Consider the following 11,685-nt stretch of genomic DNA (forward strand, 5'->3'; position numbering starts at 1 on the left):
AGCACCATCTGACCGTCTCTCCCAGGGTCACCATGCTGGCCTCAGGGCTGCTCCTCGTGGCTTTGCTGGCCTGCCTCACCATCATGGTCTTGATGTCTGTCTGGAGGCAGAGGAAGCTCTGGGGGAAGCTCCCTCCGGGACCCACCCCGTTGCCCTTCATCGGGAACTACCTGCAGCTGAACACAGAGCAGATGTACAACTCTCTCATGAAGGTGTCAGGACACGGGATGGGTGCAGTGGGGTTCGGGCTGGGCGCTGGCCTGGTTGAGCTGGGACTGAATGGCAGGGGCTGGGCAAGGTTGGACCAGAGTCTTCAGAGAGTGGAAATCTACAGGTTGGGTTGCTGGGTCCCAGACAAGAAAGAGCAGATCTTGGGATGTCCAGCCCCTTGAGTATCAGAACCTGGGGGCAAGGCATGCAGTAGGTGAGGGCTGGGCACAGGCCGGCTCCCAGGGGGGGCCGCAGCCTCTAAGCCCCCACCTCCATCAGATCAGTGAGCGCTATGGCCCGGTGTTCACGGTCCACCTGGGACCCCGGCGCATCGTGGTGCTGTGTGGACACGAGGCGGTGAAGGAGGCTCTGGTAGACCAGGCTGAGGAGTTCAGCGGGCGAGGCGAGCAGGCCACCTTCGACTGGCTCTTCAAAGGCTATGGTGAGGAGCTCTGGGTGAGGGCTCGTGGCCAGGCACACCTGATGGCCTCAGTTTCCCCACTGCTCTTCTCCTGACTCACCCACCCAAGCCTGTGGCTGACTTCTACCCCTGTTCTCCTCTGCCCCTGTCCCTGGTTATTGTGGCCTCTCCTTTGCCTTCTGTAGCTTGGCTCAGGGTGTCTGCGACCCTGTTCCCCCTGCTTTTTGCCCCATCTCCCCATTCTCTCCCATGGATGCCTCTTCTTCCATCTTGGATCCCCGGTCCTCCGTACCCGTATCCTTGCCTCTAACTACTCTGCTTCTGACTTCCCCAAGCTTCTGTCTCCCTCTGTCTGCCTCTTTCTACTCTGTGTGAGACTCTCACCTTGTTTCTGTTCTCTCCAGACCTTCTCTGTTCTCGCTCCATATTTTCCTCTTTCTCCAGCTCCGCCTTAGGATCCGTCATGTTTTTTATTGCCACTTCCCAGATCTCCACAGAGATCAAACTCCTCCTCCCCTCCTTCCCTCCCTCTCTGTTTATGTGTCTCCATCTCTCCATCTCTGTGGGCATCTAACTTGCCTCTCTCCTTCCGATTCTTTTCTTACAACCCGATCTCTATCTCTTTCAGTGTTTCTCTGAGCCTGAGTTGTCATTTCTCCCTTTCTCTCCGCCCCCAATCCATCCTCCTCCTCCGGCCATCCGGTCTGCTCTGTCCACCTCTGTCCCCGCCCCTCCCCGCCTCACCACACCCTATGATCCCTCCCCAGGTGTGGCATTCAGCAACGGGGAGCGCGCCAAGCAGCTCAGGCGCTTCTCCATCACCACGCTGCGGGACTTCGGAGTGGGCAAGCGGGGCATTGAGGAGCGCATCCAGGAGGAGGCCGGCTTCCTCATCGAGACCCTCCGGGGCACGCAGGGTGAGCGGGGCTGGGAGTGAGCGAGAAGGAGGGATACACCAGCACGAAGAGGGCTTTCTCCTCTAGGAAGGGGACTGGCTTGGGGGAAGGCATCAGGGTTCCAGGCTCTGGGTCTTGTGTCGGACATCTGGGTCCTCACTCCAGTGCCATCCTCCAATCCTCAAGCTGGCATGAGACAGCCCAGTTGACGCTCCCCCAAATCCCTGTCTCTCCCCAACCCTATCTCATTCCCCAGGTGCCTTCATTGATCCCACCTTCTTCCTGAGCCGAACAGTGTCCAATGTCATCAGCTCCATTGTCTTTGGGGACCGCTTTGACTATGAGGACAAAGAGTTCCTGTCCCTGCTGCGTATGATGCTGGGAAGCTTCCAGTTCACAGCTACATCTACAGGGCAGGTAATCCGTCCCAGTCTCGCTCTAAAGCACCCCTACCACCACCCACAAATTGCTTTCCCATGTGGAAACAGGTGCCCTGAACCACCATCCTCCTCCTCTCCATCAAAACCACTCATGGACAGTGGAACACTTACATCAGAATACCCACTTTCCAAGGACACCTGGATATCTCCACAGATGCTCCCCCCACCCAAAAAATAAAAACCAGACCAAACAAACAACAGACAGAGCCTGCAGGGAAGATACATGTAATCTGCTCAGCCATACTGCCTGGACATGGGTTTCATCCCAACTGACCTACTGGTCCCTAGGAAGACAGTCCACCTCTTTGTATCTTAACACCTGAACAAGTGACCACCTCAGCCCACCTCCTAAATACAGGAGCCCCAGGTGCTATAAAATACAGCCCACCAAAATCATTAGGTGTCCCAAACCAGCCTACTGGGTACCTAGATAAGTGTCCCTACAGAGCCCCATGGAATACCTGAACATCTGGACAGGTGCCCCAACCAAGAAGACCCCTCCACATGTAAACACCTGGATGGATGTTTCCCCAAACACCCAAAGAATGTCCCCCAACCCAGCTGACTCCCTTACAGAAGTGCCCCCATCACCTCTGTGAACATCTAAAACAGGATCAGCTATTTCCCCCCACTTCAACACTTGCCCACCCGCCCCAACTGAATACCTCAACACCTATGTAGAAGAAAACAAGTCAACCCCTGAACAGGAGTCTCCCAATTCAACCGCATCAGAGTATCTGAACACCTACATGTGTTTTCCAATCCAGCCTCATCAGAACACCCGAAACCCAGATACACAGCCCAGTCCATCTCACCTACATTCTAGGACAGGGGCCCTCAAGCCTAACTCACTTGAAAACTTACCTATCTCCTCCCATCAAGCCCCATATGAGTCCTAAACACCTGGACAGCTGCCTTTAACCCACTTCCTTCCTTACCCCGAGAATGGTCCCGCTCCCAACAGGACCTGCCTGAGAACATCTATACTTCCCGGCCATTCTTCTCTCCTGTCCTCAGCTCTATGAGATGTTTTATTCAGTGATGAAACACCTGCCAGGGCCACAACAGCAGGCATTTAAGGAGCTTCAGGGTCTGGAGGATTTCATAGCCAAGAAGGTGGAGCAGAACCAGCGCACCCTGGACCCCAACTCCCCGAGGGACTTCATCGACTCCTTCCTCATCCGCATGCGGGAGGTACAGCCCAGTGGCCAGTGCGGCAGTCCCAGAGTCAGGCAGAGGGAAACCAGCTGGGATGGGGAGACCAGGGGCCCCTTCAGATCACCCCCTTCGTGACAGCCTCACAATCTCACGTGTGATACCCGGGCTGCTCCGTCTACCAGCGCTTGCCATGGGCAGGACCTGCGTGTGCACCATAAGACAACGCTTCCACACCGTGCACTCATCGTCAGTGTCCTTTTCCTTCTAAAGGGTCCTCCCTTAAAACAGTGACACCAGGCCTGATGTGTAAAGGGCAGGGAGGTAGCCAGGGAGATAGTGTGGGAAGGGCATTTGGCCAGAGCCAGATGCCTAAACAAAGCCCTGGCAGAACTAGGCTCTCTCTTCCCACCCCTGGTCTGGACCTAAGAGAGGTGCGCCCAGATGGAGAGACCCAGGCAGGGCTCTGAGGGCTGAGGGGAGGGGGCCTGGCCTGAAACCCTCTCCCTGCAGGAGCAGAACAACCCCAACACGGAGTTCTACATGAAAAACCTGGTGCTGACCACCCTGAACCTCTTCTTTGCGGGCACTGAGACGGTCAGCACAACCCTGCGATATGGCTTCCTGCTGCTCATGAAACATCCACACGTGGAGGGTAAGGCTGCGGGGACGGGGCCCTGGCCTGGTGGCCACACCCCACTTCCTCTGAGCCCACTGCAATGTCCCCACCCTTCCCAGATGCCTGGAACCTCACCCATACCCTGCCATCCAGATGCTAGGCGATATTCTGCTGACTGTTAATTGGGTTTCACTGGCTGTGAAATACCAAAATTGTGTGAACTGATGGGCAAATAGCTCCCGTGCTGAGCCAAATGTATGTGAGACCACATACAGGTTGAGACCGGGTGAATAAGACACTGTCCTCAACAATGTTTATGGCCAACGTCTGTCTTGAATGGTCTATGCCCATGTCACACATGGATGTACATATTTGGACTACCGTCACCACCCGGAGACCCCCAGATACCTAAACACTAAACACGTTCCCCCTCCTCCCACAGCCAAACTCCATGAGGAGATTGACCAGGTGATTGGCAAGAACCGTCAGCCCAAGTTTGAGGACAGGGCCAAGATGCCCTACACAGAGGCGGTGATCCACGAGATCCAAAGATTTGGAGACATGATCCCCATGGGCCTGGCCCGCAGAGTCACCAAGGACACCAAGTTTCGAGAGTTCTTCCTCCCCAAGGTACTTTCCTGTCCCTGCTATGGGGACCTCCAACCTGCTCCCTGGAGCCCAGCATCCCATCCCCCTTAGAAGCTTCCCAGCCGCTGTCCCACTGCCTCACTCAAACACTTCCTCAACCACCATGTCCCTTCAACCTTCCCACTCAGAGCTTCTTGACTCCAGTAGCTCTCCCAGAGCTCTTGCCACAGGGATTATGAACCCCATGTCCCCAGAAGTCCTCTCTCAAAAGACATGACTTCAATTCTAGACCTCCTCCCTCAAGGACACGAGTCTCATGTCTCCCAAACATCCCGCCTAAGAGGCACAAACCCAGTGTCTTTAAAACCTGGAAGCACGAACCCCCATGTCCTCTCCACCCCCACCATGGGAGACATGAACTGCACATCCCCCACACGTTCTGTCCTAAGAGACACAGAACCTGTGTCCTTCAAACTTCCCTTCACACAAGACATAAGCCCCATGTCTGCATAGCTTCCTGTCTCCGACACAACAATCTCCTGTCTCCCAAAGCTCTTCCCTCCATGGACCCACACTCCCACGCCTCCCCTTCCTCATCACCTAGGACACCCCAATCGTCCCTCCAACCTCCATGCATTTTCAGCACACTGTGCCCCCACTCTGCCTTATCAAATACCCCCTCTCCTCCTCCCCAGGGCACCGAAGTGTTCCCCATGCTGGGCTCCGTGCTCAGGGACCCCAAGTTCTTCTCCAAGCCCCGAGACTTCCACCCAGAGCACTTCCTGGATGAGAATGGGCAGTTTAAGAAGAGTGATGCTTTTGTGCCCTTCTCCATTGGTAAGAGACCACTGTCTGCTGCTAAGCCACCGCTCCCACCAACAGGGCTGTCTTCTCCTCAGCTCCCTTCTCTAAGGAGCAGCCTGATGTCTTTCTCCAGCTTGGAAGTCCTTCCCGTGATCGACCTCAGCTGCAACCCCTATAACTACTTGAGCTTCAGCAAAAGGATAAGGATGATCACACCTGTCTCAGGGATGGGGGAAATCAAAGCCCTTAGTGAGTCAGAGATTTGTCCACCGTCATTTAAATTCTTTAGGTTCCTCAGTTGGAGGTGAGAGCCAGCAGCCAGATCTGAGTGTGCACCCTGAGGGAGGGGCGTCTAAACTTCCCCTTGCTACAGCTAGCTCACCCCCATCCCATGCACAAGGGAAACTGATGCTCAGAGAGGATTAGAGAGGTCTCTGAAAGTCTCTCAGGCCAGGCTCTTCCAGCCCCTCATTCCTGGGAGAAAGCATATGGGGGAGGGTAGTGGGGCAAGGAGCAGTGAGAGCAGGTCTCACCTCCAGCCCTCTTCTGTGTCTTCAGGAAAGCGCTACTGTTTTGGAGAAGGCCTGGCTAGAATGGAGCTCTTTCTCTTCCTCACCAACATCTTGCAGAACTTCCGCTTCAAGTCCCCGCAGCTGCCCCAAGACATCGACGTGTCCCCCAAACACGTGGGCTTTGCTACCATCCCACGAAGTTACACCATGAGCTTCCAGCCCCGCTGAAAGAGGGCTGTGCTAGGGCAGGGCTGGGGGAAGAGCAATGTAGAGGGAGGGTGGGGTAGGGCTAAGGATGGGGGCGGGGTTAATGATGGGGCGGGGCTAGTAGGAGGGAGGTGGCTTAGGGAAGGAAGGGCAAGGTGAATGGGAGAGGAATGGGTTTTTTTTCTGTTCACCTTGCTAGAGGCAGAGCCTTAAGAGGTGGGATAAAATGAAGAACCTTACACTATACTGTTAATAATAATAATAATAATAACAACAACAACCACAACCTTATTATTTATTGTATCGAATTCTGCGTCAGCTCTGTGCTAAGAGCGTCACAAACCTATGTGCCAGGGAACGGTGCTCATGCCCATCTTACAGGTGACAAAACTTAACTGATTCCCACGGAATCTACAACAAGAACAAAAAATGTCCTCCTAATAAATGAATTCAGTAAGGTCACTGAACATACAAATGTCTTTTTCTGTTGTTGTTTTCCTATATATTTTAGGTAATCAAAATTAAAAACACAATAATACTTTAGTCACTGAAAAAAACAAAATACTTAAGTATAAATCTGACAACACATGTACCAAGGCTGTACGGTGAAAACTACAGAAGGCTGGTGAAATAAATAAAATATATTTTAAAGACCTCATTTATTTATTTGAGAGAGAAAGAGAGAGAGAGAATATGAGCACAAGCAGGGGGAAGGGGCAGAGGGAGAGGAAGAAGCAGACTCCCCACTGAGCAGGGAGCCTTATGCGGAAAGTGATCCCAGGACCCTGGGATCAGGACCTGAGCAGAAGGCAGACACTTAACTACTGAGCCATCCAGGCACCCGGATTTTTTTTTTTTTTTCAAGGTGAGCCAAGTCTGTAGGCAGATTACAGGGCAAAAATATTAGCTGCAGATGATCTAAGATGTACTCTTATGTCTTTTTAAAAAAGATTTATTTATTAGAGAGAGAGGGAGAGAGTGCTCAGTGGGAGCGGGAGGGAGTCTTTTTTTTTTTTTTTTTTTTAAGATTTTATTTATTTATTTGGGAGAGAGAGAGAAAGAAAAAGAATGAGCAAAGAAGCTGAAGCAGACTCCATGTTGAGCACAGAGCCTGACCCTGAGACCAGGACTCAAAACCAAAAGTAAGAATCTCAACCAAGTTTGCCACCCAGGTACTCTGTCATGTGGCATTTAGTAATTCTGTATGTAAAGGTTTGACTATATGGCCTCATGAAACTGAGACAACAGACACTGGAAATTGCAAGGAATTTCTCCAAAGCTCACTTCTGCAGAGTTTATGGAAGACAAAAGTTAGACTTTGGTACGATGCCATGTTAAGTGTCTATTGAAAAAGGCTTTGCTTGGGGTGCCTGGGTGGCTCAGTGGATTAAGCCGCTGCCTTCGGCTCAGGTCATGATCTCAGTGTCCTGGGATGGAGCCCCGCATCGAGCCCCCCATCGGGCTCTCTGCTCAGCAGGGAGCCTGCTTCCCCTTCTCTCTCTGCCTAACTCTCTGCCTACTTGTCATCTCTCTCTCTGTCAAATAAATAAATAAAATCTTTTTTTAAAAGATTTTATTTATTTATTTGACAGAGAGAAATCACAAGTAGACGGAGAGGCAGGCAGAGAGAGAGGAAGGGAAGCAGGCTCCCTGCTGAGCAGAGAGCCCGATGTGGGACTCGATCCCAGGACCCTGAGATCATGACCTGAGCTGAAGGCAGCGGCTTAACCCACTGAGCCACCCAGGTGCCCCAATAAATAAAATCTTAAAAAAAAAAAAAAAAAGAAAAAGGCTTTGCTTTCCAAAGGGTTAAAAATTGTGCTGGAAGAAATGCATAAGATAACATCAAGCAACTCCAAATTGAAGTCTGAACAATTTCCAAAATAATTATTCTCTGCTATTGAAAATATCAAGGTCAAGAGAGACAAAAGCTAAGAGTCTATTCCAGGTTAAAGAAGACAAAAGACATTACAACTAAATATAATGCACGATCACGGATCCTGAAGTGGGGGAAATAATTTGGATATTAACTGTTTATCAGATAAGCGGTTTGCACATATTTTCTCCCATTTTGAAGGTTGCTTTTCATTTTGTTGATTATTCATTTGTAGTGGAGAAATTTTTCAGTGATGTGTTCCCACTTGTACATTTTTGCTTTATAATTCAGTGAATGGATAAAGAAAATGTGATACACACACACACACACACACAACTCACCAGGGAATGTCATTCAGCCTCTCTCACAACTCAATAGTAAAAAAACCTGCAAAAAACCCAAAACACCCAAATCAAAAAAATACCCACCAGATTAAAAATTGGACAGAGGGGGTGCCTGGGTGGCTCAGTGGGTTAAGCCTCTGCCTTTGGCTTGGGTTGTGGTCCCGGAGTCCTGGGATGGAGCCCTGCGTCGGGCTCTCTGTTCAGCGGGGAGCCTGCCTCTCCCTCTCTCTCTGCCTGCCTCTCTGCCTACTTGTGATCTCTCTCTGTCAAATAAATAAATAAAATCTTTCAAAATAAATTGGACAGAGGACATGAATAGACATTATTCAAAAAAAGACATACCAGGACACCTGGGTGGCTCAGTCAGTTAAGCATCTGACTCTTGATCTCACCTTAGGTCTTGATCTCAGGGTTGTGAGTTCAAGTCCCATGTGAGGCTCCATGCTGGGTGTGGAGCTTACCTAAAAAAAAAATAAAAAAGACATACAAATTGCCACCAGATATATGAAAAGGTGCTCAATATACCTATTTATTTTTAAAAAGATTTATTTATTTGAGAGAGAGATCACAAATAGACAGAGAAGCAGGCAGATAGAGAGGGGGAAGAAGGCTCCCCACTGATCAGAGCCCGATGCAGGGCTCGATCCCAGGATCATGACCTGAGCCAAAGGCAGAGGCTTAACCCACTGAGCCACCCAGGCGCCCCTCATTATCCCTATTCATAAGAGAAATACAAACCCAAACCACAATGAGATATAATTTCATACCTTACAGATATCATAGAGAAAAGAGATAACAAATACTGGTCATAATGTGGGTTGGAACACTTGTGCACCATTTGTAATCGTCCCTCAGAACAATGTGTTACTTAAAGTATAACTTATAAGAAATCATACCAGTCCCACAAACATGCTTAAATATAGCATTAAGAAAAACATGTACTAGCAACAGGCCTCTGGGGGAGAGGACAATATACGTCCTTGAAGTCGAGCAGCTGGGAACGCCTGGCTGGTTCAGGGAGGAACAGCGCCAGAGATCGCCCATGGCTAATTAGATGATCCCTTTGGATGTGCTTGCTCAACTATAAATTCTATACTTCTTGACCAGGCATATCCTGCCTCTCTTCTTGCTTATCTATAAAACTTATAAACAGTGTCTAACTCATATTCCTTCTTGTTTATTTACAGGGGATATGGTTAATGTGCAGTCTTCTTTGGCTCCTTTTTTAATTACTGTCTAATATCCAGTAAATATGAGAATGAGGAGTTGTTCAGGGAGACAGTCTTCTCTACTCTCGTCCCCTGCTCCCTCTCTCTTTCAGCTGACTTGTTTGTGCCTCATTCTCCTCCGGTGCACTGCCAGGAAGCGGCAACCACTGATGTGAATGTAAATTGGTAAATTACCAACTTACTGCCATGGTGGGAAACAGAATGGCTGTTCCTCAAAATATTAACAATAGAACTACCAGGGCGCCTGGGTGGCTTAGAGGGTTAAGCGTCTGCTTTCCACTCGGGTCACAATCTCAGGGTCCTGGGATCAAGTCCCATGTTGGGCTCCCTGTTCAGCGGGGAGGCTGCTTCTCCCTCTGCCTCTGCTGCTCCCCCTGCTCATGCACTCTCTGTCTCTCCCTCTCAAATGAATAAATAAATTATTTTAAAAAATAAATACATAAAATAAATAAATATCCATTGATGAATGAAAGGATAAAGAACACGGCAGTGGTTACTTTATAATGCTTAAGTCAGGTTTGAATTAATCTCTTTGCTGTGCCAAGGGGGGCACTGAATGTTTTTCCCTATAACCTGGAGGATCAGGACCCCTGCTGTGACTGAGGCCCAGGCAGCAGCAGCACAGGACCCAGTAAAGGTTCTGGAGAGCAGTCCACTCTTAGGAGTGTGGCCCTCTGCATGCCACCTATAGTGACTTATTTCCTCTTCTCTCCTCTTTTTTTCTTTTCTTTTCTTTTCTTTTTTTTTTTTTTTTAGCTCCCTAGAGATGGTTCTTTTATGAGTGACCACCCAAAGGATCCCCAGGTCACAGGGTATAGTCCTTTTTCTGAGTGCTCTATCTGTGGGGCCAGAGCCTGGTTGGGACATACAACTGATCTGTTACAAGGTATAATCTTTCGTCTGAGTCTAGCATGAGTCACAGCTTCATTCCGAGTCACACAAATAAACCCAGGCAAAGACATATTGTCCAGGACCGCATTAAGGAGACCCTGTTACCTTAGTCCTGTCCTGAAATGCCTATTAGTTAGTGGAACTTTCAGTTTAGGTCAGCTAACTCAGAGACGCAACAGTAGTCAACAGTGCGACACAATAGTGTTGTGTCGCACAACAGTGCGAACGAGTTGGGAAACTCGTTCATGTGCAAGTCCTTAGTCCGTCTTCTGATTTAGTGAGTAGCAAGATAGCCGGGCAAGGATGGGGAGGAAAGCAGAACTTCAGCTGGTCCCCAAACATGTCCAGCTCCTAGAATACCCAATCCCACCCTGGCAAGCATGAGAAAGAAGCAGAATTCCCTTCTAGGAACTTGCAACCCTCAATGAACTCACACCCAGAAGGACCTAGATTCCTGCAAAAGGCTGGGGCAGAAAAAACACCACATCTGCCAACTCATTTTCTGAATCCAGCTTCTATCCCACCTATTACCCAAACTTTCTCCTCTACTTCTAGGCACAGAGAGTGTCCTGGGGGGAAAAGATACACTCTCACCCCTCCAGTCTTCTCCTGACGACTGTGCGATTTCACACCTCCTGTTCCTATAGCATTCTGTCGAAGGGTCAAGACCACATTCAGGGTGTGGTTTGGTTACTCAGCTCCGAGCAGCTGACTCTGGGAACAGAACCAGAATGGGGAACTGGTCAGACAAGAGAAGAGCTAGGCCGGAGAGTGGTGGATTTGAAACAGAGTGACTCAGAAAACGCTAGAGGAGTGGAGGTCCACCACAGCCCCTGGAGTAGGGATTCCCACCTGTATTCATGCAAAGCCATGGAGGAGACAGCACAGCCCAATTATCTAGATGTGCCAGCTGAATGGGATGTGATGGAGGGAGAAACAAGTGACAGGAGAATTTGGGAAAAGGAGAAACTAAGAAGGAACAAAACAGGTGGACTCCAACAACATATTGGCTGTGGGATGCCGAGGACAGTTACTAGAACTGAACGCTTGGATTTCTGCCATTTATACCACAATAGGAACAGGAGGTGTGAAAACTCACTGTAAGCCTCAAGCACAAGGCATATCAAGAAAACTACACCTCTGGGGCGCCTGAGTGGCTCAGTGGATTAAGCCTCTGCCTTCCACTCAGGTCATGATCTAAGGGTCCTGGGATCGAGCCCCCCATGGGGCTCTTTGCTCAGCAGGGAGCCTGCTTCCCTCCACCCCTGTTTACTTGTGATCTCCATCTGTCAAATACATAAATAAAATCTTAAAAAAAAAAAAAAGAAAGAAAGAAAGAAAAGAAAACTACACCAAGGTACACCACAATCAAATTGATTAAACTGGCGATACAGAGAAAAATCCTGAAAGTAGCCAGAGGGGAAAATGCCATTACAGAGGACGTCACTCGGCTTCCATAGTGGAAACTAGACACACTGAATAGCAACCCCCAC

General features: G+C 49.6%; 1 protein-coding gene across 1 annotated transcript; it reads left to right on the plus strand.

Annotated features, from left to right (window-relative positions):
* On the plus strand, nucleotides 1–6,505 carry LOC131818347 (cytochrome P450 2A13). The gene is made up of 9 exons (XM_059152729.1): nucleotides 1–212; nucleotides 490–652; nucleotides 1,399–1,548; nucleotides 1,784–1,944; nucleotides 2,985–3,161; nucleotides 3,636–3,777; nucleotides 4,184–4,371; nucleotides 5,025–5,166; nucleotides 5,692–6,505. Exons 1-9 carry the CDS (start codon nucleotides 33–35, stop codon nucleotides 5,871–5,873), a joined length of 1,485 nt encoding a protein of 494 aa, XP_059008712.1. The 5' UTR covers nucleotides 1–32; the 3' UTR covers nucleotides 5,874–6,505.
* Nucleotides 6,506–11,685: the final 5,180 nt, after the last annotated feature.

Source organism: Mustela lutreola, chromosome 16 (genome assembly GCF_030435805.1).
Source record: "Mustela lutreola isolate mMusLut2 chromosome 16, mMusLut2.pri, whole genome shotgun sequence".
Lineage (NCBI taxonomy): Eukaryota > Metazoa > Chordata > Mammalia > Carnivora > Mustelidae > Mustela > Mustela lutreola.

Excerpts from the sequence above, each read along its gene's own strand:
- LOC131818347 (XM_059152729.1), top strand. The coding sequence starts at position 33 with ATGCTGGCCTCAGGGCTGCTCCTCGTGGCTTTGCTGGCCTGCCTCACC. Across the intron at positions 653-1,398 it reads CTGGCTCTTCAAAGGCTATG|GTGTGGCATTCAGCAACGGG; the intron begins GTGAGGAGCTCT and ends ATCCCTCCCCAG. Across the intron at positions 3,162-3,635 it reads TCCTCATCCGCATGCGGGAG|GAGCAGAACAACCCCAACAC; the intron begins GTACAGCCCAGT and ends CTCTCCCTGCAG.